A 24,881-nucleotide genomic window follows, 5' to 3' on the forward strand; every position below is an offset into this window, starting at 1 on the left:
CCAGGGCAAAATTTCCCTCATAGCACACTGCCTGTCTTCATTAACCCAGTATAGGAGCAGAACATTAAGACGTTAAACCCCATTTCACTTCAAAATAAAATTATTGAGATAAAGATGTCTCAGTGAACTTTACCTGTCGCATTTCACCCTTGCCCATAGAATTGAAAATAATCATAATGTTAGTATTTAACGTGACAGGGTATTTCAAACCTTATTACACAGAACTTGTTTGTCACAAATTGACCAAAGTTTAGCGGGACATCCAGACCTGTTAAAATGTCTTTACTTTAAGCCTACCCAACTTCATGGGTTTTCTCCAGGTACTCCAGTTTCCTTCCACTACTCTAGACAAGTGAATTATCGAAATAAAAGTATACCATATGTTAGTCCCGAAATGTTCTAGTTTGTGTCAGGTGTACTCTGAGCTCTCTTTTGCTTTGGTTTAAGTACGTTTTATATTGTTATAGATGATGAACCACCTGCAGCAGCACAGACTGAAGAGAATCCTGATGTGATGATAAATGTAGAGATTATGACGGAAGACGATGAATTAGAAGATCATCATGATTCACAGATGGTAACACAAGATATATCAGATGGTGAAGATGAAACTATAGAACACGAGCGAGGTTAGTCAGTATTACACATAGTTAATAATCAACTCCCACAGTCAGTATAACTCATAGAGTAGACACAGTTGACAGTCAACTCCCACAGTCAGTATTACTCATAGACTCAGTTGACAGTCAACTCCCAGAATACTTGATTAATTCCTGGTGTTAAGTCCAGTAGTTAAACCAGTATACAGTTTAAAATCGACCCTAACGGTCATTGTTACACACAGAATAGACTCAGTTAAAAATCAGCTCTGATTATTTCCTGGCATTGTGCCATGATATAAAGATATAGAACAGCCTATTGTCGTATGTACGCTACAGATTCATTTTGATTATAATGGGGTAGGTATGTGATTATGCGGCTAGCTCACTAACAAGACCAGATAGGAAGTGTTGTGCTTGTTTCCAGCTAGCAGCATGAGAAAGTTCCTCAGGATTTTCCAGCATGATTTACCCTTGTCAGTGGTGTAAGACGGAGGGTCTGACAAGGACTGTTGTCTAGTAGTCCCCTGTAAACATTGTCGTGCACATAAAACTTGATGTAAGAGTAGGCAAAATTTCCCTCATAGCACACTGTATGGCATATTATGCCTGTCTTCATTAGCCCCGACCGAGAAGAACAGTAGGGTGATAAACCTCATTTCATTTTCATATATTAAGTTGCATTTGGTCATTTGGTGAAGTATAAAGATTGTTGTATATTAGGATTTGTTCAGAGGCAGTTTCTAGTTTGAAAATATGCTTGATCATTTCTTTGTTTACATTTGTGATTGATGCTCAGTTGTTAATTTATATATCAGAAATCTTGGCTATGTTAGATGATGACCGATCCAGTCAGTATACAGGTAGTTAAAAGTATTCTAAACACAAACTTATCTTTTATAAATATATAGTCAATACATTTTATATTCATTTACTTTTACTGGAAGGAAATATTTTGAACCGTATCGTTGTGATCTGAAAACTCGTTAAGTTATACTTGTAAACATTTGAAAAAGTTGCTAGAATTGTGATGACAACATTCATATTTTGGATGCTAAGATTTAAGGTTTCTAAATTGGTAGAGATATGATGGTTATGAAAAGTAAATAGATAAGAATTATTTGGCGGAATGAATTTTATTTTTGTTTTATTTCTGTAGATATATCATCTGATGAGAATACTAGTATTCATTCAGGTATTATTGTTATATTGATTGTGTATGATGGTGTAGGGTTGTTATAGCTATATTTCAACTGCCACCCCAACTGCCACCCCACCCCTCTTTCGTTATGATATAGGAACTTGTCAACAAATATCTACACTAGGGCTGCAACGATAAACTGTGAGACGGCATATCGCGGTATAAATGCCACGGTTCGGATCATGGTACTTAAAATTCTGTACCGCATGGTTCAGTAAATACGGTACAGATTGTCTGTTTTCTTCTGATACTCGACTTTTCATACAGAATTATCTCACCCTGTAGTTCATGAGACAAGGAGGAAAGATGGCTTTCAACATTGAAACATTTGCCTCCAGTGAAACACGAATATGGGAACATTTTGGATTAAAAATGCCAGATGGAAAACCCATGGCTAATAACTTGACGTGTCGCCGATAAATATCATCTACTTGTTTTTATTTTTTAAGTAAATTTTGAAAGCAAAAATACTGTGATGCGTATCGTGAGGTCCATACTGTGATCCGTGTTGTATCGTGAGGTTAGCATATCGTAGCAGTCCTAATTTTACAGGTATTTGTATCTGGATTGGTTTGTATCTTTCCTTGATATTTGTAATTGGAGATGATGTGGAATTTACAAGTCTGTCTTTTGATCACCTCAACCCATCCTCCTTCTTCAATCCCGACTCTGTTAAAATATTGAACCATGTGTCAATAAATATCTACAGGTTTGTCTATCTGGATCGGTCTTTCCCTTGCTTTCTTTATAATGATGTGGAAATATTATACATATATAAACATTATTTTAATAAACAATTTACATTGGATAAATACATTGGAAATATTTCAATTTTGTACAGTGCATGATTCTTGCTATGTACTAAGTAATAAATTTTACCTGTGTGTTGTACAATGGAATATTAATTTTACCTGTGTGTTGTACAATGGATTATTAATTTTACCTGGATTCTGGGGTCAGATCAAAGAGAGGAAATAGATGGTTGTTATTCTTAGGTTTTTACTATAGTGACTATTTCTTAATGATTTGTAAGATTTGAATTACTTGCGTAATTGATTCAGAATTAGATATCTTTACTTTTGATTTGAAGTTTTGAGTGAATATTTTAATAATTTTTAATGAAATGTTTTAAGATATGTCAGTTGGTGAGGAATCTAGGGGGTCTACAGGTAAGAGACAAGAGATAAATACAAATCTTATAAGTTGTCAGTTTGAGTTGATAGGTATGAATTCTCTGTTGAAAAATAGTATTTGTCATTGGGTTTTTTATATATCCATATTTAATGTTGACTTATCCCCTGTATCCGGCTGCCCATCCACAATTTCTTGTCAACACTCCAAATTTGCATCGATTATATATTTGGTCGGAGTTGACTTTGTATTTACTTTCATACTTTTGAAATCTTGTGAATGCAATATAGGAAAGAGTTTTAAAACTCTATGGGATTGTTTATTAGAGTATAAAAAATATCAAAACTTATTGTAATTTTTGTGGAGTTTGATTTCCAGTCGTATTTTGACTTGTGAAATCGATACAGACTAAAGTTCTCTGTGAAATTTTAAGAACTCAGTGAGGTTGTTCATTTAGTCTTGGGCGAGGTTGGATGGCCAAATGGTTAGCCTGTGCGTGTTGTATGATAAGGTCTGTCATTGAGTCAACTGGCATGGTTTTGATTCCCCGGTTGTACGTGACAAGGAATAAGGGCGCCTGTTTAACCTCGTTTTTTTCCGGTCCTTCGGTTTCCCCCCACTGCTAAAGACCCCTACGCACAAGCGAATTGTTGAAAAAAAATTAAACCATATGTTAGTCCTTGAAAGACCTAGTTTGTGTCTAGTGGAGGTTAAACCCCACTTGTTAAGATAAAGATTTATACAATGCTCTTGCCAGTATACAAAATATTTTGTATTTCCAGATATACATGAAGAGGACCACTCTAGTGCTTCTGATGATGATGATAATGATGACGATGATGATCGTGATAATGATGACGATGATGAACACGACCATGATGATGATGATGAAGATGAAGAAGAGGAGGATGATGAGGTAAATTCTATTTTAAAAATAGAAAAAGTATATTTACACACTGTCGTCATTTAATCACCAACATATATATATATATATATATCTTCTTTGATTGGCATTTAGTAATTGAACATATTAACACAAGGTACAATTTTTATACGCCCACATTTTCATGTGGACGTATTATGCCGTCGCCCTTGTCCGGCCGTCCGTCCACAATTGTTTGTGGACACTCTACAGGTCACAATTCTTATCCGATTTTGACGAAACTTGAAATATAGGTTTATCTCCAAAAGATCTTGGCTGCTTTCGATATTGGCATGTATCGGATCGAAATTTCATGGATTATGGCCACTGTTTGTACGAAAAATCACTATTTTAGCTTGTGGACACTATAGGGGTCACAATTTTTATCCGATTTTATTGTCCCCCGCCTTTCGAAGAAAGCAGGGGACTATTAAAATGGGTTCGTCCGTCTGTCTGTCCGTCTGTCTGTCCGTCTGTCTGTCTGTCTGTCCGTCCGTCTGTCTGTCCGTCACACTTTTTGGGACACAATAACTCTCTTCCTAATTGAGCTAGAATGTTCAAACTTGGTGTATGTGTTTATTAGGTCAATGCCTTGATGGAGTTCGAAGATGAGCATTTTCCGCTTAGGGTAAGCAGAGATAAGCAATTTGATTGGTTGATGCTTTGGGACACGATAACTCTCTTCCTAATTGGGCTAGAATGTTCAAACTTGGTGTATGTGTTGATTAGGTCAATGCCTTGATGGAGTTCGAAGATGAGCATTTTCCGCTTAGGGTAAGCAGAGATAAGCAATTTGATTGGTTGATGCTTTGGGACACGATAACTTTAGTTCTAATTAAGTGAGATTGATGAAACTTGGTGTATAGTCCATTACAGTAATACCTTGACTAAGTTTGATAATGAGCATTTTCTGCTCAGGGTAAGCAGAGCGATACGCAATTTGATTGGTCGAGACTTTGGAAAACAATAACTCTCCTACTTTGATTGTTAGACTATAAGTAAAGATATACTGTTTGATTGTTCAATACTTTGTAAAAGATAATTTGTGATAAATTTATATGTGTCCTCTAATTATTTTCCTATTTCGGCGGGGGACATCAGCCTCACTGTTGGCTTGTTGAAACTTAAAATGTAAGTTGATAACCCAAAGATCTCGGTTCCTATCGATATTCGCGTATATCGGACCGTAACTTCCTGAATTATGGCCCCTGATTGTACAAAAAATAACGTTTTTAGCTTGTGGACCCTATAGAGGTCATAATTTTTATCCGATTTAAAAAACCGTATTAATATATCACCATTATACCCTGAGGATGAATGAGTTCGAATTTCATGAAAATCGGCCCAAAATTGACAGACAAAATGGCCGCCGTTCGTTCTCAATTAGCGTAAAAATATGGTATATCCGATTTTGTTGAAACTTGAAATGTAAGTTTATAATCCAAAGATCTCGGTTCCTTTCGATATTCGTGCATATCGGACCATAACTTCCTGAATTATGGCCCCTGATTGTACGAAAAATCGCGTTTTTAGCTTGTGGACCCTATAGAGGTCATAATTTTTATCCGATTTAAAATACCGTATTAATATATCACCATTATAGAGGTCACAATTTTTATCCGATTTTGTTGAAACTTGAAATGTAAGTTTATAACCCAAAAATCTCGGTTTCTTTTGATATTCGCCCATATCGGACCGTAACTTCCTGAATTATGGCCCCTGATTGTACGAAAAATCGCGTTTTTAGCTTGTGGACCCTATAGAGGTCATAATTTTTATCCGATTTAAAAAACCGTATTAATATATCACCATTATACCCTGAGGATGAATGAGTTCGAATTTCATGAAAATCGGCCCAAAATTGACAGACAAAATGGCCGCCATTCGTTCTCAATTAGAGTAAAAATATGGTATATCAAGGTTGTGGACCCTATAGAGGTCACAATTTTTATCCGATTTTGTTGAAATTTTAAATGTAAGTTTATAATCCAAAGATCTCGGTTCCTTTCGATATTCGTGCATATCGGACCATAACTTCCTGAATTATGTCCCCTGATTGTACGAAAAATCGCTTTCTTTTTAGCTTGTTCTCTATCCATCTCTCAAAAATGTGGGCGTATCCTGCCTGGCAGCCGCTGGTATATATCGTCTGTGATTTGACCACACTGTGAACTGCATAAAAATGGAGCCGGTTACCTTTTAGATTTAAAAATTTAGGTCCACAGAAAGATCCATTTTGGGTTTCACTGACAACAGTTAATCCAAAATAGAAATTAGAATTAGTGAACCAATTGACTTCTGCTTAATATTTTGAAATGGGAATGGTACAAATTGTACACAGTATCTGGACCTAAAAGATTTACAATATTTAGAATGATTATAGATTTGAATAATATATTATAATTATAGGGTTCTGATATGGAAGCCGATGATGATGATTATCAAGATGTAGAGAATTCTGTAGCACCAGGTTTAGATGATGATTTCTTGATTCATATGGATGACATGTTTCCTTCAGGTACTCACTTCATTATATTGTCATGTTTCATCTATGGGTGGTCGAGTGGTGTAACACATTGGATCATAAGATCTGTCAAGTAGCGTGGCCTGCCCAGCCTTGTGGATTGTCTACTGGATCTCTGGTTTCCTCTATCTACTAAAATCTACTACGTGCAAACGAATTATTAAAATGAAATTGAACCATATGTTAGTCCTGAAATGACCCATTTCTGTTGAATGGACATTGAACCCCATTTTCTCTTTCATCTGTGAAAAAATTTCTACTGTATGTATTTATTATGGATTAAATAAAAAAAAAATGCTCAAAGCAAGTTTGATTCGACCGTTGGCTTTCTTCAGTTGCTTTTGATTTCTCATAACTTAATCTATGGCCAACAAATTATGTTTTATTATAGTAATAACTAATGGTAAATGCATGTATCATTTTAACACATTCTTCAATTTTGTAATTTTCATTTAATTAGGTAATGGAAATGGAAATCAACATATTATCTTTAATGATAATACACAGTTACGTACGTACCAGTTACCATCTCTAATGCATGATGCTGATAATGGTAATGAGGCTGCAGGTTAGTTCACTATTTTTAATCAGTTTATTTCTGAATATAGATATTGAGAAACCTGCAAAGCCTATGTAATATCACTTTCTGAATGGTTATTGGAAGACATGCAAAGCACGAGTAAAATCACTTAATATGTATTGGGAAGCCATGCTAAGCCTAAGTAAAACCACTATGCATTCAGAATTATTATTCCATTATGGATTAAACAATCTGAAAATATAATCTTTACTTTTATACTAAATTAAAAATCTTTAAAATATTGCAATTAGAAATATTAAAAAACTGTAATTTGTAAAATTTTCAATTTAAAGAATGTGAGGGAATTGAAAAAATCTGTCCTTCTAATCGCTCACAAGGGCGTTTTCTTTTTTTTCCTTTTCACAATTGCGCATAACAAAAAATGACCGACAAGTAAGGATATGTAATAGATATGCATATTCCTCTTATGAAATCATTTATATTTTGGATATGATGTGTAGAGTATGCATATCGATAACATATCCCTGTTTTTCAGTGACTTTTTTGTAATACTTTGGACGCTATTGACCAAAATACACTCGTCTGTGATTAGTAGGACCTGAAAAAAGTATCCAATTTGTTGTTGAAGGATAAATAATAATAATAATAATAAGTCTATTTATATCGTGCTGATTCCACATATAGTCGTGCTCATAGCGCTTGTTTACAATTATTTTATTGCAGTTCCATCTTTACCACCAGCACCAGGTAATGTTCCATCAGCTCATCCTCTGTTAATTCGAAACGCGGACGCTGCTAGTATGATGAGTGTGGCTAGAGTACATCGGGGTAATAGACAGAGAGGATCGTACAGATTTAACGCTAATACACAGACGTTACACGTTAATCTACCATCTGGTACTACACGACAACCCAATCCTCCGGTTATATTACAAAGGTTTGTAAAACATTTCTTCTTGGTCACTGTCATTTCTTGTAGGGTGTAACAATGGTTTGGTTAGTATAGCTAACCAGGAAGTCAGAGGTTCAATCCTGTTGTAGACAGAGAGTGAGTGCCTCATGATTTACCAGTCTGGTAGGAGGGTGGGTTGGCAACAAAAAGTATCTAGTTCTTTGGATGGTATGAACAAAATTAGAAGTCGTGAATACTATTGTCTGGAAATAAAGAGTAGACTGAAAAGCCGCTGACCAAACCAAATTTTCCCCAAAGTCCATTGAATTATGTCTGTCTACAATAACCTGGCTGTTACAGAAACGTTAGACATTCAACCCCATTACATGATTTCACATTTACGGTGTTAGAAGGCTGTCTAGGTGGTGGCTAATAAATCTAATGAGACATATATAAATAGGTGCCTTGTTAAAGATACTATGACATGTTATAATTAAAAGAGTAAGCTGCTAGATTGCTGTATAAGTAAACTTGTTTGATTTTATTTCACTTCATCAGATGATTGAAGTGTCACACTGTTACTCTTTAGAATGTGTAAACTTTGCATGTGTAAACTATATTTTCATAAACACAGGATATAATTTCACCAGTTTATTTGAGCTATTATCAATTAGAATTGGTAGACTTGTCAGTCTTTACTTGTATCCTCAAGCTGATTACAATACAGATCTATATTTCATTTTGTTGTTTTATACTTCCGATGGCCTACACTACATGAAGATCTGACCGGTTGTATTAGAAGGTCGCGTGAGAGGTCGTATGGGCGGCCTTTGACCCTATGATGTCAGACAATGATTAATCAATCAGCGTTGACATTTCTAGTGGTTTACCCACAGTTCTGTGCATCACTTGCAGTGACAGACCGTTTCATTGGCTAATCCCTCACTTTAACCAGGATGCCAGTAATATAACAACTCTTCCAGATCCTAGTGTAGTAAAAACATGTAAATTGAAAAATGAAATAAGATCTGTATTTTAATCAGATTGTTGTATCCTAAATTCAGAATATAATTTGACCCAATTTATTTATGTAGGTTATTGGGTCCAACAACAGCTGCTGATATTTTACAACTAACTAATACATTAACTACTCAATCTAGTGGACCAACACATACTAGAGTTGTATTAGCAAATGATGATAGATGTATTATATCAAGACCAGAAGAAGATATCTTTGATGAACTCTTCCAGGTAAAGATCTTAGTAATATTATTAAGTGTTTGTCTGTCAAATCCTGTGAATATGAGTGGAGTGAACCGACCCCTCACCTTCACCTTCCTGATGTCTGCGGTGGCTAAGACTCTGACATGCTAGTCTAGAGGTCACGTGTTCAATTCCTGCATTGGTCGCAAAAGTTCGTTGGGATTACTTCCAGAGTTGAGACCCTTGTTTCAATTTGTAGAAAGTTCTTCCAGGTTTTCCGGCGTGGTTTCCCCTTGTCAGTGATGCAGGATGGAGGGCCTGACACGGCCAGCTGTCTATTCGTTTGGACAGGACGAAAAACCGAGGTCTAGTGTAGAAATCCGCGTGCACGTAAAAGATCCCTTGTCATTTGGAATTCGATATAAGAGTAGGCCATAGTGCCACTGCCCGGGCAAAATTTCCCTCGTAGCACACTGTATGGCGTATGGCAGTCTTCATTAGCCAATTATAGGAGCAGAACAGTAGGACGTTAAATATGATTTCATTTGATTTCCTGATTTCTGCATGGTTTTCTCATGGACTGGCACTTAGTTTATAAAAAAACCTCAAAACCAGTTTTAAAACATACTATGGTAATCTACAAACCTATTTAATCTTATAAACTTCCACATGGCAAATACAACGTCTGAAATCTGTAATTCCTGAATTGGTTGCCCATAAAAATATCATTTGTTTGCGGTATAAAGTGACGAGATAAAGGATGAGCATTTTTAAACTGTTAGAATTTCTTAATTAAAATGCATGGTTAACTATTTGTATGGTTAAGAGCTGATAAATGATGACAAATTATATTTCGTCATATCACTTCCGGTCATAAATGAGAGTGTAGCACGTGCCGCAGATTGTCATTGTAGCGTTTACACTTGAACGAAGAAGACGTGGTCTTCTATTTGCCGCACTAAGTCTTTTCTCAGTTGTTCAAGGCTTTATACTAAGTCATTTATTTGTTTTTTGTCTGCCGCATTGATTTTCTTTCTTGAAAGAAATAAATATTTTTTCTTTTACGACTATCGTAAACTTGCACGAGTCGCGGACTCGTTTGTGGCAAGATGGCGGACGACAAACAGAAAAAGAACTTGAGAAGCTCGTCGGTTGGTAAAGTTGATTTGGGATGGGAAGATTTAAACCCAGCCTTATTAGAGGATAGTACCGATGTTTATACGGAATTTTCTACCCAAAAATCTAAGGAGAAATGTGATAAAACTCCGGTAATGGCGAGTCAGCTGACGAAGTCAAAAATCGCCTCGACTTTAGCTTCACCTTTACCGTCAACTTCTGGTTCTAAACTGCACGCTGGTCAGAGAAGCAGTAAAAAATCTTCAAGAGATTCATCGACTCATTCGACCGGCAATACTGAAATAATAAAAATTCTGAAAGACATTCAGGAAAAACAAGGAGAACAAGCCGCCAGACTTGTTACCTTAGAAAATCAATCATATTATGATGAAGAAGAATATGATGAGCAATATGAACTTGAAACTGACGAGGAATCTTATATTGATCCTAGCCAAAACCATCCTGGCCATAAACGGAAATTAGGTCCGTCACCCTCAAAGGATGATTATGGTGGTGATACCGAGAATAGGTTTTCATTAATGTCAAAACGTTTCAAACCGTCTGACTCTGTCGTTGACAAAAATGTTGATGTAGTACTGGCTAATAATGTAAATGAACTTTTCAAAAATGGTATGAGTGAGGACCAGTACAATGCTCTAACTAAGGATGAAGTTACAGCCCGTCCGAAAAATTGTGATGGTTTGGTACTGGTAAAAACAAACCAATTAGTATGGGACATTATGACACCAGAATCGAGGAGTTCTGATCGGAAAATGCAGGCCATTGAAAGTTCGGTTATCAAGTCTGCCATCATATTGAGTAAAGCAGTAGATTCTCTTGCAGATCTAGCCGATACTTCTAACTTGCCGAGTACAGCCATACCAGATATTATAGATAAACTGAACGACAGTTTAGCCCTTTTGGGTCACTCAAACCGTCAAATCAACCTTACTAGAAGGGACTTCATAAAGGCTGATCTACGCCCAGAATTTTCGCACTTGTGTGCACAGTCACAGCCTTTCACCACTTTTTTATTTGGAGATGATGTGCCTAAGTTAGCCAAAGAAATAGCCGACTGCAGTCGCATTGGCCAGAAATTACAGAACTATCCCCAAAGAAGTTCATTTTCAAGAGGTAGACCCTGGAGAGGTAGATCTAGAGGGCGATATGGAAGAGGCAGAGGTCGTGCCATGTATCCACAAGCACAAGCTAATGTCAAGTACTCTACAAAAAACTACAGGCGGGGCAGTATGCCCCAGAATCTGAGAAGCAAAAGTCAATAGACTCAACTAATAAGGTGAGTTTCTCGGCAGGGCGCTTGAAATATTTTTCCTCGGCATGGAAGGAAATAACTTCTGACCCTCATGTTCTAGATATAGTAAAACACTGTCACATTGAATTTATAGATGGGATCTCTCCAAATCAACATAACTTTAAATTTGAACCTAAATTTAACACTCGAGAGAGTGAAGCTATTGAATCAGAAATTTCTAATATGGTCAAAACTAAGGTTCTTATTGAGGTAACCCCTCAGTCAAATCAATTTCTTTCGCCAATTTTTGTAAGGCCTAAGAAAGATGGAGAGTTTCGCATGATTTTGAACTTAAAGAAACTCAATGAGTTTGTACCTTATCGCCATTTTAAAATGGATACATTCGAATCTACCCTTAACTTGGTCTCAAAAGATTGTTTTATGAGCACGATTGACATCCGACACGCATACTATTCTGTCAGTATAGCTGAGGAAGATCAGAGATATTTTCGTTTCCTATGGGGGGGGAAAATATTTCAGTATACATGCTTGCCAAATGGTTATTCTCTGGCGCCCCTACTATTTACTAAGCTTATGAAACCAGTTTATTCGTCGCTTAGAAACGCAGGCATTCTGTGCTCAGGATATATTGACGATAGTCTTTTGTTAGCAGAATCTGAAAATGAATGTAACCACAGTGTACAGACCACTGTTAATTTGGTAGAAAAGTTAGGTTTTATGGTTCATCCAAACAAGAGTGTTTTTCAACCATCAAAACAAGTTACGTTTCTAGGTAATGTGATTGATTCTAGTAGTATGACTGTTTTTCTTCCAGAGAACAAGAAAGCTTACATTGCAGATGAGTGTTTAAGAATTTCAAAGAAAGTTAAAGTTACTATTCGTGATTTGGCTCATGTTATTGGTCTTATCATATCAAGTTTTTCGGCCGTAGAATACGGGCCATTATTTTATCGAATTTTGGAGTCGAGTAAGGTACAGGCTCTAAGGGAAAAGCAAGGTAACTTTGATAATTTTGTTCTTATCACACATGATATGCAGTCTGAACTTGCTTGGTGGTATACAAATATACATAGTCAGATACGCCATATCTCGCATGGAAATCCAAATATCACAATAACAACAGACTCTTCCCTCCAAGGATGGGGAGCTGTTTTGGAATCTGTTGCTAAAACAGGGGGACAATGGACATGTTCAGAGAAACAGAATCATATCAATTATCTAGAAATGTTGGCTGTTTTATTTGCCCTAAAATCGTTTAAAACTCATTTGCAGCCGTTTATGCATGTGAAGATCTTGTGTGATAACACAACAGCAGTCAGCTATATCAACAATATGGGTGGCATGAAGTCTGCATCTTGTAACTTGGCAGCTAGGAAAATATGGTTTTGGTGTATAGACCATAATTTGTGGATTTCTGCCTCTCATATTGCAGGAAAATCAAACACTGATGCTGATCTCTGCTCAAGGGTTTTCAATGACCGCACTGAATGGAAATTGAAGCCATCAATATTTCAATCTATATGTCAAAAATTTGGCACTCCAACAATTGATCTCTTTGCTTCAAGGCTCAATAAACAAGTGTCTTGTTTTGCATCTTGGAGTCCAGACCCAGAATCTTTATTCGTGGATTCATTTACAGTTGATTGGAATCAATTTGAGTGTGTATATATTTTTCCTCCTTTCAGCCTATTGGGACGCTGTATCAAGAAGATACGAGAGGACAAAGCTACAGGCATAGTTATTGCCCCTCTATGGCCAACCCAAGTTTGGTTTGTCCATCTAATGGAACTACTTATTCATCCACCTCTACTGATTCCGAAAATGAAAGACTTGCTGACATTGACACACAAATAGAATCAGAGCCATCCTCTTCGACGAAAGTTGGTATTGATCGCTTGCCATGTCTCCGGAAATCATATAAAGAACAAGGTCTTTCTGAACAGTCTACAAGAATTCTCCTGGCTTCCTGGAAAACTGGGACTAAAAAACAATATTCCGTGTTCATTAAGAGATGGATACAATACTGTGGTAAAAAGAAGATTAGTATCATTCAATCATCTATAGCAGATGTTACAAGTTTTCTCACAGAACTTTTTGAAACTGGGTTAAGTTATAGCTCCCTAAACACAGCAAGGTCCGCATTATCAGCGATGGGAATCATTATTCAAGGACATTCTGTTGGAACTCATCCAGTTATATCAAAATTTATGAGGGGTGTGTTTAATTTGAGACCCTCGAAACCGCGACATATGGTGACATGGGATGTAGGTAAAGTTTTGCTTTACTTGAAGAAGCTTTCGCCAGTGAAGGACTTGAGTTTGAAAGACTTAACTCTGAAACTTACAATGCTAATTGCACTGACAAATGTGTTACGAGTACATGCTATTCATCTTTTATCTATAAAGAATATGGTTAAAACTAAATGTGAATTTTCTTTTGAACTCAGTGGTTTACAAAAACAGAGCAGACCATGTGCTAGTGTTAAATGTGTGTCAATGAAAGCTTACCCTCCAGATAGGAGGTTGTGTGTATATACTGCCATGAAAGAATATTTACAAAGAACAGTAGATATTCGTAAAAACGAGTTTTCATTATTTTTGAGCTTTATTAAACCCCATAAAAAAGTGTCCCGGGACACAGTGTCTAGATGGATTAAAACTGTGATGGAACGTTCTGATATAGACACCAATGTTTATGGTTCACATACAGTGAGGTCAGCCGTATGTTCTAAGGCTCATAAAAACTCTGTTCCTATTCAGGATATTCTGCATGCTGGTGGCTGGAGCAATGCAGGAACTTTTTTCAAATTTTATAAGAAGGATATAATATCTACTGCAAATTCTAGATTTGTGGATACAGTACTCAAAGAATAAACTAAAATTGCCAATCTTATTGTTTCTTTGTTACTATATGTATGTAATATGCCAAATATAAAGATTTCACCAGCTTTGAAGTCTCATTTATGACCGGAAGTGATATGACGAAATATAATTTGAAAAATTGACGAGACTTACCTTGGTACAGTTGAAGTCAATTTTAAATTATGTGAGTCATAGGACTCACTGTAGGGATTAAATGCCTCCCGCCCATCCCTACAATTTTGCCAGCTTGTGTAAGCTGTGCACATACAAGTTTATTTCATGATAAAATGGAATCCGAATCTACTATAAATAAAAAAAAAAAAAAAAAAAAAAATTTGTTCAATCTTATATATTTTTGTTACTTTAAAGACTGACAATCTGCGGCACGTGCTACACTCTCATTTAATCCCTACAGTGAGTCCTATGACTCACATAATTTAAAATTGACTTCAACTGTACCAAGGTAAGTCTCGTCAATTTTTCAAATTATTGCATGAAATCCATGTATGGTATATTAAAGTCATTTTGTTTGTAGGATCCATATCCTGAAAGTGGAGCAGCTGGTACAGGGGTTTTATCGTGTATACCCTCTACGTTGACAAGATGGACGGAAGAAACTAAAGTTTTAGATGCTGATAGTGTTCACGATTGTGTTAATGGTAAGATTCGTTATTATTCACCAAATTAAATGTCTAAGGCGTTCCGTATTCTTCATAGAGGTCACAATTTTCATCTGTTTCATTGAAACGCATTTAATATGCGCGCATATCAGATCATAATTTCCTCATTATGGCCCCTGATTGTACGGAAAATCGTGTTTTTAGCTTGAGGTTCTTCTAGAGGTCACAACTTTTATCCTAAAAAATACAAAAAAGTTCTATTACACTTACACCATAATGTTGGTTGAGTTCCAATTTCGTGCAAGTCGGACCAAAACTGCCCACAAAATTGCCGCCACTTGTACTCAAATAGTATAATACCAAGATTGTGGACACTCTAGAGGTCACAATTTTTATTTGATTTTGATGAATCGTGAAAGGGATGTTTATGAGCCAAAGATCTTGGTTCCTTTCACACATATCAGACCATAACTTCCTGGATTATCACCCCTGATTGTACGAAAAATCACTGCTTTTATTATTATTATTATTATTATGTGGGCGTATCTTACCTGGCAACTGCTGGTTATACTTAACAAGGAGTTAAAAAAAAAAAAAACCTAAAGTCTGATGGTTGGGTCCGTGTTCTCTCCATTTAGCCCTCATAGCACCGCTGTGTATGGCATATGACTGTCTTCCTTAGCACATTCGATGCAGAAAAGACGTTAAATCACATGTATCTTTCGTGTTAAAACCTATAAATAATTTACATTGATGTTAGATTTTTGTGTGTCTATGTTATATTTGTATGCGTTTGATTTATATTTGTAGTATTGAAGCCTGGTATTATAGACAACCTGGTCAAACATAGAGATGATGAACTATCTGAAAGAAGAGAAGTAAGACATAAAACTGCAGAAGAGGAAGCTGCTAAAAAAGAGAAAGAAAAACAGGAAAAACAAAATGATGTAAATGCACCTGCATCTGAGGTATGATCATTTACATGTGAAGCCATTTATTGATGTGAGAAATATTTGAAGAATATATAAACTATATCCTAACAGCTGTATATTTGCTGAGTGTGGTCCTGGTTGACTAACTAGGTGCCGTACACATGGCCAGGCGATAACTGATCGGATGGGGTGAAAAACCAAATTTCTGTGTATGTAATTTGCAGCATGTTAAAGATACCCTGTCAGTTGTAATTCAAAATATATCTTGTTATATTTTCCATATAGCACAACCTGTAAATCTTCATTAGTCCTGTCCGTGCAGAAAATTAAGAAATGAAATGAAATGGGGTTTAACATCCTACTGTTCTGCTGCTATACTGGGATAACGAAGAGGGGCATACACCATGTAGTGTGCTATGAGGGAAATTTTGCCCGGACAGCGGCACTATGGCCTACTCTTATATCAAATTCCAACTGCCAAGGGATCTTTTACGTGCACCCCAGTGTAGGCTATACACAGGACCTCTGTTTTTCGTCATCCGAATGACTAGACAGAAAATGAAGACATTGAACCCCACTCCTAATTGATATGTTTTTATTATTTACAGGCTAGTAGTACTATTATTAGTAGAGGTGAAACAAGTGGTAGTACTGTAGATATAGGTGGTGGTGTATCAACAGTAGCTGGTGTAACACATCCACCATCAATAACATCAACACCAAGACCACCAGTATCAGCTGTTGATAATACTGGTACACAGATCAGTAAGTAGTTTGGCAAATGCCTCAAGTTTGAATGTTGATACAGGTTGAGAATAAACTGATTATCAGGGGTCCTGCCATGAATTAATTTATTTAGGTTCAAAATATATGGGTGTGAGATGATATCTGGGTCAATTTGTACATGCTTGGTTGTCTGAATTTCTTGTATTGACTCGATTGAACTTTGCAGAATTGAATTCTCTCACTCTTTAGAAAAGTGTTAATTGAGAGAGAATTTTGGACCACAAGGTATGCACAAATTGAATATATTATCTCTGCCTATCGCCATAGCTGAAACGTTAGTTTTAATCAAGACAGCTTAATGCTACAACTGTTTTCAGAATTGGCCGAATTGTGACCCCACTGCAATTTCACTGTTAAGAATGTTATAAATCTGTATAATACCAATGACTGTTGTTTATTTGTAGGTGTAAGTGAAGCTGTAGCAGCAGTAGAAAGATTAGCATCAGTTGTTGTGGAAGAAGTTTTAGCATCACCAATACCAACAACAACTGTAACAATGTCTGTTCAAACCCCAGCTTTATCTAGTATAACTGGTACCTTTACAACACCAGTTACTACTACTACTACCACAGTTTCTAGTGACACAACACAATCAACAGTACCTAGAACAATAGATAACTTTGTTACACCATTAATGTTGCAAGGTCCTCCTGTTATTATGCCAGCAGCTCCTAGAAGGTAACATATGTTTTCTTTAGTTTTGCACATTTCAGTTATTTATGTAGTAAGTATAGTATATTTATGTACTAAATATAGTATATATAATTGTTATAATACTAGAACACTTAGTATAAGTTTCAACTAGATCTCACAAGTCGTTTTTGTGCAAATACCTAATATACAAAATGATTGTGTCGTTACTAAGTATTCCATTATTATATAGTATATTTATGGATGAGGAACTTGGCACCAAGCGCTACTCATTTTATTTTTGTTCAGCCAATTGAAGTATGATTTTCAATAAACTTGGCATACTTGTTCCTTTGGCAATTGCGCATAGATTTACTGACTTGAATTTTTATGTCATAATCCAAGATGGCGGTAATAAACCATGCTTGGTTCCTAGTCCATAGTATGTGTGTACATGTGATTAATCAATATATATTTGTGAACTAAACAATATATATTTGTGAACTTCCCTTTATTAATCTCGATTAGTGCTCACACGTTTGTTTGAATAGTTTTTAAGTGCTGTACGATGAACCAAATCATTGGAAAGAAAAAAAAAAGTATTAAATGAATTGATTAGAACATGACATAGCATTGGATAGCTTTATCTGTTTGAGATGAGTATGATGTTATATTATCTGTTTGAGATGATTGTTAAATGAGTATGATGTTATATTAGTAGAAATGAAGCACCAACTGGAAATCAAACCAATTTAGCTTATCTGTTGTCATTTGATGATGATGCACCGCCAAATTCACATGCTGAAGACTCTTTACTGGGAGATAACTCTGCTTCTCCTGCATTGGGTAAGGATATTAAATCTAAAATTACCAGTACAATTTGACTCTTGCAAAAAAAAAAGGGGGGGGGGTGTGGATGAGAAAGCGATAGTTATTTCATCTCTTCTGTACATCAGGTTAAAAACTTTCTGAAACAAGTTACTGGGTAACAATGTTGCATGCACGTAAAAAGAAAAGGTGACAGTATTAAATCGACGAAAATAGTTTTGGAAACACAGCTGTCTGCAGGGATGCGTATTGAGGCCCCTGACAAGCCCTGGTCAATATTTATGGGAACCCTTTTGTTGACTGGTTTATTATTGTAGATTAAGGATCACTGCTACATGGTTTCTTTTGATAACAATCATACTGTGTTTAGTGTTTATAATTATATATTGTTGGGGGGGAGGGGGGTGATGGCCGAATGGTCAGCGCAAGCACGTTGTACCATAAGGTCTGTCCTTCAGTCAACTGGCGTGGTTTCGAGTCCTCAGTTGTACGTGACGAGGAGTAGTGTCACCTGTCCAACCTCATGGGTTGTCAGATTTCCTCTTGTTTATAAATATATATCTATCTCTTGTTTTTTTCTTTTACAGCTAGTAGTACAGCGGCAGCATCTAGTTCTTCATCTACTGAACAACTTGGGTAAGTTATCTATATTTGAATTACATATTGATATTAATCTTCATTAATGAAACCCTGGACATATATTTGATATAATTTATGTATATTAAAAATGTAATCATCAGGTTTGTTTATCAAAATAAGGAAAAAGATGACCTAATAAGGATATAGGTAATGGACTCTTAGATTTAAAGATGGGTTCCCGCGTACAAACTGGGTGATTAAATGGTATATATGGAATAAAAATTTGTCATAACTTTGCTTCAATTCCTTCTCAAACATTGTAATTGCGAAGGAATGTCCTGCTATAAAAATTCGATCAAACCAGGTCATGTTTACGTCACGTGACTTACCTCTCTTGGAAGTCAGAGGAGAATTCATTGCATACATAAGACGATGTTGTCTTTTATCGCTTACTATTGATTACAAATATCGAATCCTAATTAAATTCTCGGATTATCCACTACCCGTATCTTTTTCCGTCATTTTTATCTCAAAGTGTTGTACGTCTAACTCTTCATAAAGTTTATCAACTTGTACATCAAGCGCTCAATGTTCTCGTGTGACCTTTGACATCACGCGTGCAGAAATTCCTAATCGTCGATTACGGGAAACCTTACATTTTTTTCCTGTATACGCTTCATGAGTGTTTTTCGGGGAATCCAGTATTTTTCTAGTAAAATTGGATATCTCTACTTTTCATATATACCAAAATTACCCTACTTTTATTGGAAATAACCACCCGATAAATACTTTTCTGGGAACCCATCTTTAAAGGTCTGATGCACTGTATTAATGGATTGTAAACAATTATCAAAATAATTGTCTGGATTAATTTGATTTATGGGACGATGGTCGTCCAGTGGTAAATTATGGTTTTGATAATTTCAGTTTGACATCTATAACTGGTACAGCAGGTAGACCAATACCTTCATCTACTATTCATTCTACTACAAACATTCCTAGTTCTGGTACATCTAGCTCTGATCCTAATCTTCCTGATGGAGTTGATCCATCTTTCCTAGCAGCCCTACCTGAAAATATCCGTCAAGAAGTCATAGCTGAACAACTACGCCTGCAGAGAATACAACAAAGGGCACAACAGCAAGCCCAAGCTGCTGAAAGTACTGGTACCATGGAGGTTAATCCTGAGTTTTTAGCTGCTTTACCTCCTGCTATACAAGAAGAGGCAAGTTTTAACTCAATCTAGTTCCTTGATGTTTCTTAAATTGTCTGTTAGAATATTTAATTGTTGCAGTCGATTGGTAAATAATTATTTGTGATTTGTTTGGAATTTGCAGTTGATTGTCTTTGAAATAAGTTCTTGTGGCACAATTTGTTGTTTAATTGTGAATCATTCAGACTTAGACTTTTACTTCATGCTGATTATAAAGTATCTTTATGGCCTCAGGATTTCCATTCTGGTTGACCCATGTTGACTGGTTCATGAAAGACAGCTAGTCATTCGGATGTTGCAAAACAGACATCATATGTACCATCGGCAGCATATTAAAGATCCCCTAATAGACTGTAATTGAAATAGAGAGTAGGCCACATCTGCTGACTCTGCAAAACTTCCCTCATAGCACACTAGACAGTAATTGAAATAGAGAGTAGGCCACAGAGCTGCTGACTCTGCAAATCTTCCCACATAGCACACTACATGGCATATCGTCGTCTACATTAGTGCAGTTGGTGCAGAAAAGTTCAATCTTACAGCCCATTTCATTTCCCTTATTTAGTTGAACTTCATGCTGAATATGTTGTAATATTCTGTTTATTCAATTCTTCAGGTTTTGGCACAACAGAGGGCTGAACAAGCTCGAGCAGCAGCTCAAACACAATCTCAAACTAATCCAGATACACCCATTGACCCAGCAGGATTCTTCGCTACTTTACCTTCTCAATTACGACAACAAGTTCTATCTGACATGGATGAAAGTATGATAGCTGTATTACCAACTGATTTGGCTGCGGAGGCACAAGAACTGAGAAGAGAATTGGAAGACCGACATCGTAGATTGATGCAAGAGAGATTATTCGCGCAAGCGGGTGCTGCTTCGTTGTCTGCTATATTACGACATACAGGTTTAGAAATAATTATCTCTAGGGTTGCAATGATTCCTATGGTCTTGATTCCTTACATATTGAAATATTTTGATCGTTTATTATAATAAATGATAATTGATTTTGTTAAAACTCAATGCTGCTAATCGTCATTTGTTTTGTTCAGATAATATCTGATTTTTTCAAAGCTTAATCTACTTAAAATGCACTCAAATTGATTATTTAACTTTTAATTGAAGCAACAATATTCATCTTATCAAAACTACAAACAGTAATAACTTGGCTCAGAATAAAGCAATTTATATGAAATTTTCAATATATTCATTTTGCATTATTTATTTTTGAACTAAGTTCTTAATCTAATTCTTAAATAATGTATCTTGACAACAAAAGCAAGATAATGTCGCGGCTTGGATTAGATCACATTAAAAAAGACCCATCAAATGATTTCACCTAACACTTATAGGTGGCACCAGCTTGTTTATATATCGTATCTAGAAGAAGCCGAACATTGCTGAACAGAATAGAACCAGCTTTCACAATGTAATTTTCAAGTATTCAGAATCCCCCAAATGACGATCAGCAGGTTTACTTCACGAAATTATTGAAGTTGACAGTGAAAGCTTTGGCTAATTTGACATCTATGCCATGAAATGATTTAAAAGAGAACTAACATAATTTATTATTTTTTTTTATCTTTCTTTAAGATATGGCTATTGGCGAATCTTGATTGTTGGTTACATCATTGCAACCCAATTTAAGGTGGCCCTGTGTATAATTTGTAATCCCTATTTCTGTTTAAAAATGGTATTGAGTAATATTTAAAATTTGTAATTTTATAGTTGCTTGCCCTTCTCTTTTATGCCCAGATGTTATAATCGACTAAATTAAAACACTTTATTCAATTCTCTCACAAATTGAGCTTGATTTAGTTAATTTATGTTTATACAAGAAAAAGCTTATTGAATACTTCTGTTTATTTCAGGATTAGCTGGACGTTTAGGAACTAGATATGCTATTAGAGCTGCACCTAGAGGTGGTAATCAGTGGGCCTGGGGATCAGGAAGGATGTCTCAACAAAACAGCGCCAATGCCAACAATATGAAAGTGAAGGGACGACATCTTTTGGATCACGAGTCACTGACTTGTTTATTAGTTTTGTTGTTTTTGGATGAACCCAAGTTGAACACCAATAGATTACATCGTGTTTTAAGAAACTTGTGCTATCATGGACCAACTAGAGCGTGGGTTATACGGGCGCTTCTCTCTATCTTACAGAAAACTAGTGATTGTAAGATGGATAATGATGAAAAAGGTAAAACACCGGAAAAAAATAAACTGAAAAAATTATCAGCCATGCAAACTGACTCTCCTTCCGTCAGTCGGAGTGAAAGGAATCAAATTTCATGGTTGAACATAAGTCAGGAGGCTGCTCTCGGTTGTCGAGCAAACGTCTTTCAGATTCAACGAACTGGTAAAAAACACACCAATTCTTCTAATGCTTTTGTTTCTATACATTCTCAAGCTGCACCGGTTGTTTGTCGTCATGTGTTAGATACTCTCATATCTCTTGCTAAAATATTCCCAGGACAGTTCCTGCCATCTTCAAGTGCTAATAATTCGCGATTGAAAGACCTACAGAAATGTGATGAGGAAAAAGACTCTGAATCTAAATCCAAACAAAGTGGATCAAGTGGTAGTGGTGGGGCTGTTAGTCCCAGATTGTCACGATCGGAAAAAGGTGATAAATCCGACAGCAAGTCTGAGACTGATTTTTGGGACTTATTGGTGCGTCTTGATAGTGCTTGTGGTAAACGGGGTAAAGGTATGCCAAGAACTCATTCGAACTCGTGTTCTGAAGTAGAGGTGCTTAGTACAAGTTATAACACATCTCCTATTGGTCAGCTGATGGCTTTCCTATCTCATTCTGTGATACGTCGTAGTCAATTATTGACGGATCGATTGCTACGTCTCTTAGGTTTAGTGTCCATAGGTCTTCCAGAATCTGCTCGTAATAGGTCTAGTGGAGTCATCTCCATGACGACTGTCTCTAATTCAGCAACTGCCATGGCAACCACTCCAGCTATTGTAACAAGAACTGGTCCAGCTGTATCTGCTCCCCTACCTACTGAGATAAAAACAGGTGAGATTTAAACAAAAGTTGTTTCTATCATAGAAGTTTTGCGTTATATTTCAAAGAAGGTAAAGCTCTATCTCAATATTATCCTGATTCTTCGACAATACAAACGCAAATTATTGGTCTATTCCAAACAATACTGATATCTTTCTGTGAAAATATGGGCTCCATACATTATTTAAGACATATTACACAATTTTAAAACTCTGTGTAAGCAAACTGTGAAACCATACTTATGAAGTAGACTGTATTAACCAAGCGCAAGCGACTGCCATTCAATCTGGACAGCTCACATATTTTTCGACAAACAAAACTGATCAGAAATTACAATAAAAGTTTTAAAAAATGAATTAGCTCCTTTAATATGGCTAATTAATAAACTGCCATTTTGACAATATGTTATTAATAAATGTAGAAATTGGTGAAAGTAGTAAAGATACAGAAATAAAAGAAGATGATGATGTACCAATATTAGAAACAGAATTACAATTAGCTGTCCAGGTAATATTCATACCCTTAAACCGGTCTCTAGATCAACATTGAATGAAATAGGTGTTAACATCTTGCTTTTCTGCAATAACTGACACTGTAAACCAGGTATCATTTAATCTTGTGTATTCAGCACTAATTTCTTTCACATTCATTTAATATCAAATCTCTGTTTAAAAATCACAGAATTTGTGCTTGTGTCCAGTTTAAAGCTGACAAATTAATTTTGATAATGTCCAATTTACAAGTATTTAATTTCCTGACCACTAATCATTATTCATCAATAATCAATTGGGTTGTTTATTTTGGAACAGTGATTTACGCTTGTAAATTGGACACTCATTATCAAAATTGAATGTTCAGCTTTGAATTGTGTACAAATTTGATGATTTTTGGTGATTTAAATAAAGATTTGATCTTAAACGAATGCAAAAGAAATTAATGCTAAATACACAAGATTAAATGATACCCAAGTTACAGTGCGGGAATAATCCATACTGTGTGCTATGAGTAAATTTTAGTCGGACAGCTGATTATACCCTACTGTTTTGTTCGATTTCCAAATGTCATAGGATTGTAGTACTTTCAGTGCTATATACTGGACCTTGCTTTTTGCGTGCCATCCAAACAATTTGTTTCTTTTTCTTGCCCTGTCTTCTCTACTGCACCACCAGACCTGGTTTTTAGCGTGCCAGCCAAACAATTTGTTTCTATTTTTTGCCCGGTCCTACATCCTGCATCACTGACAGGGGAGAAACCAGGCTTGAAATCCTTTTTTAAAAAAAAAAACAAAAAAACCCCAGAATCTCCCTGTTCCATTATCAGCCACGGGGATTACTTTGATGTACAAAATTTGGCTTATTATTTCTACTTGATTTCCTTTTTTGGCTAATGTTTTACGGTAGATAAGGTTGTCGGAAAAGAATAATTTGGCAGCATCAACCCAAAGACTATTACATGGCAAAACTTGATGTGTTTTTGTCCATAGATATGATTAATATTTGTCAATTATTACTTCATTGCCATGTTTTTATTACAGGTTTTAACATCCAAGTCCTGTTCTGAAGAAGGTTTAGAAGATGCTACGAACCTGTTATTACAGTTGTCATGGGCAACACCAGCAACACGTAACTCTGTTTTACAGTTATTATTACAAGGTGCTAGGGAGCTGGGTATGACAGTCAGTACACATATCTGGTAAGTTCATTTAAAGATACATTATGGGAGATTAGATAAAGAGCTGACAGTTCTCACTATAATAGTTAGAAACTAGATGATGTAAAGGCAATTTGCTGAACATTTCAGTCAAATTGATCCACTATGAACCAAGATTTTAGCGATTGAATTTTCGGCCTAGCCTCGATCATCATTACTAAAGTCTGTACGATAAAAGACATAGTCTCGATTATCCATTTCATGATTAAATTATGAATGGAAGTCAAACAGGAAAACGGAACCTAATCCAATAACCATCGCAGGCTACTAATGCCGTTGAGAGTTGATTATGGTCTTGA

General features: G+C 36.0%; 2 protein-coding genes across 4 annotated transcripts in view; both read left to right on the forward strand.

Annotated features, from left to right (window-relative positions):
* The first annotated feature begins 2,933 nt into the window (after nt 1–2,933).
* The window catches only part of LOC130013568 (E3 ubiquitin-protein ligase HUWE1-like), a 33,445-nt gene continuing 11,497 nt past the window's right edge, over nt 2,934–24,881 (forward strand). Inside the window, exons 1-17 of the mRNA XM_056102275.1 lie at nt 2,934–2,969; nt 3,714–3,847; nt 6,263–6,371; nt 6,838–6,945; nt 7,642–7,855; nt 8,905–9,061; nt 14,799–14,922; nt 15,694–15,851; nt 16,424–16,580; nt 17,006–17,279; nt 17,950–18,077; nt 18,647–18,695; nt 19,566–19,863; nt 20,468–20,762; nt 21,727–22,884; nt 23,294–23,379; nt 24,407–24,564. Of these exons, the coding sequence (XP_055958250.1) occupies nt 2,936–2,969; nt 3,714–3,847; nt 6,263–6,371; nt 6,838–6,945; nt 7,642–7,855; nt 8,905–9,061; nt 14,799–14,922; nt 15,694–15,851; nt 16,424–16,580; nt 17,006–17,279; nt 17,950–18,077; nt 18,647–18,695; nt 19,566–19,863; nt 20,468–20,762; nt 21,727–22,884; nt 23,294–23,379; nt 24,407–24,564 (3,641 nt within the window). The 5' untranslated portion in view covers nt 2,934–2,935. The remainder of the gene's footprint in view (nt 2,970–3,713; nt 3,848–6,262; nt 6,372–6,837; nt 6,946–7,641; nt 7,856–8,904; nt 9,062–14,798; nt 14,923–15,693; nt 15,852–16,423; nt 16,581–17,005; nt 17,280–17,949; nt 18,078–18,646; nt 18,696–19,565; nt 19,864–20,467; nt 20,763–21,726; nt 22,885–23,293; nt 23,380–24,406; nt 24,565–24,881) is intronic.
* LOC130013569 (uncharacterized) lies at nt 9,933–13,240 on the forward strand. Of its 3 annotated transcripts, XR_008788754.1 has the most exons (3): nt 9,933–11,426; nt 12,217–12,399; nt 13,088–13,240. XR_008788754.1 is itself a non-coding variant. In XM_056102276.1 (2 exons), the coding sequence occupies exon 1, from the start codon at nt 10,123–10,125 to the stop codon at nt 11,410–11,412; it is 1,290 nt and encodes a 429-aa protein (XP_055958251.1). In that variant the 5' UTR covers nt 9,933–10,122; the 3' UTR covers nt 11,413–11,426; nt 12,217–13,240. The 3 variants fall into 3 exon arrangements, 2 of the variants coding, with proteins under 2 accessions (XP_055958251.1, XP_055958252.1); XM_056102276.1 differs by having other exon boundaries at nt 12,217–13,240; XM_056102277.1 differs by lacking the exon at nt 12,217–12,399.

The sequence above is a fragment of the Patella vulgata genome, chromosome 7 (assembly GCF_932274485.2).
Source record: "Patella vulgata chromosome 7, xgPatVulg1.2, whole genome shotgun sequence".
NCBI lineage: Eukaryota > Metazoa > Mollusca > Gastropoda > Patellidae > Patella > Patella vulgata.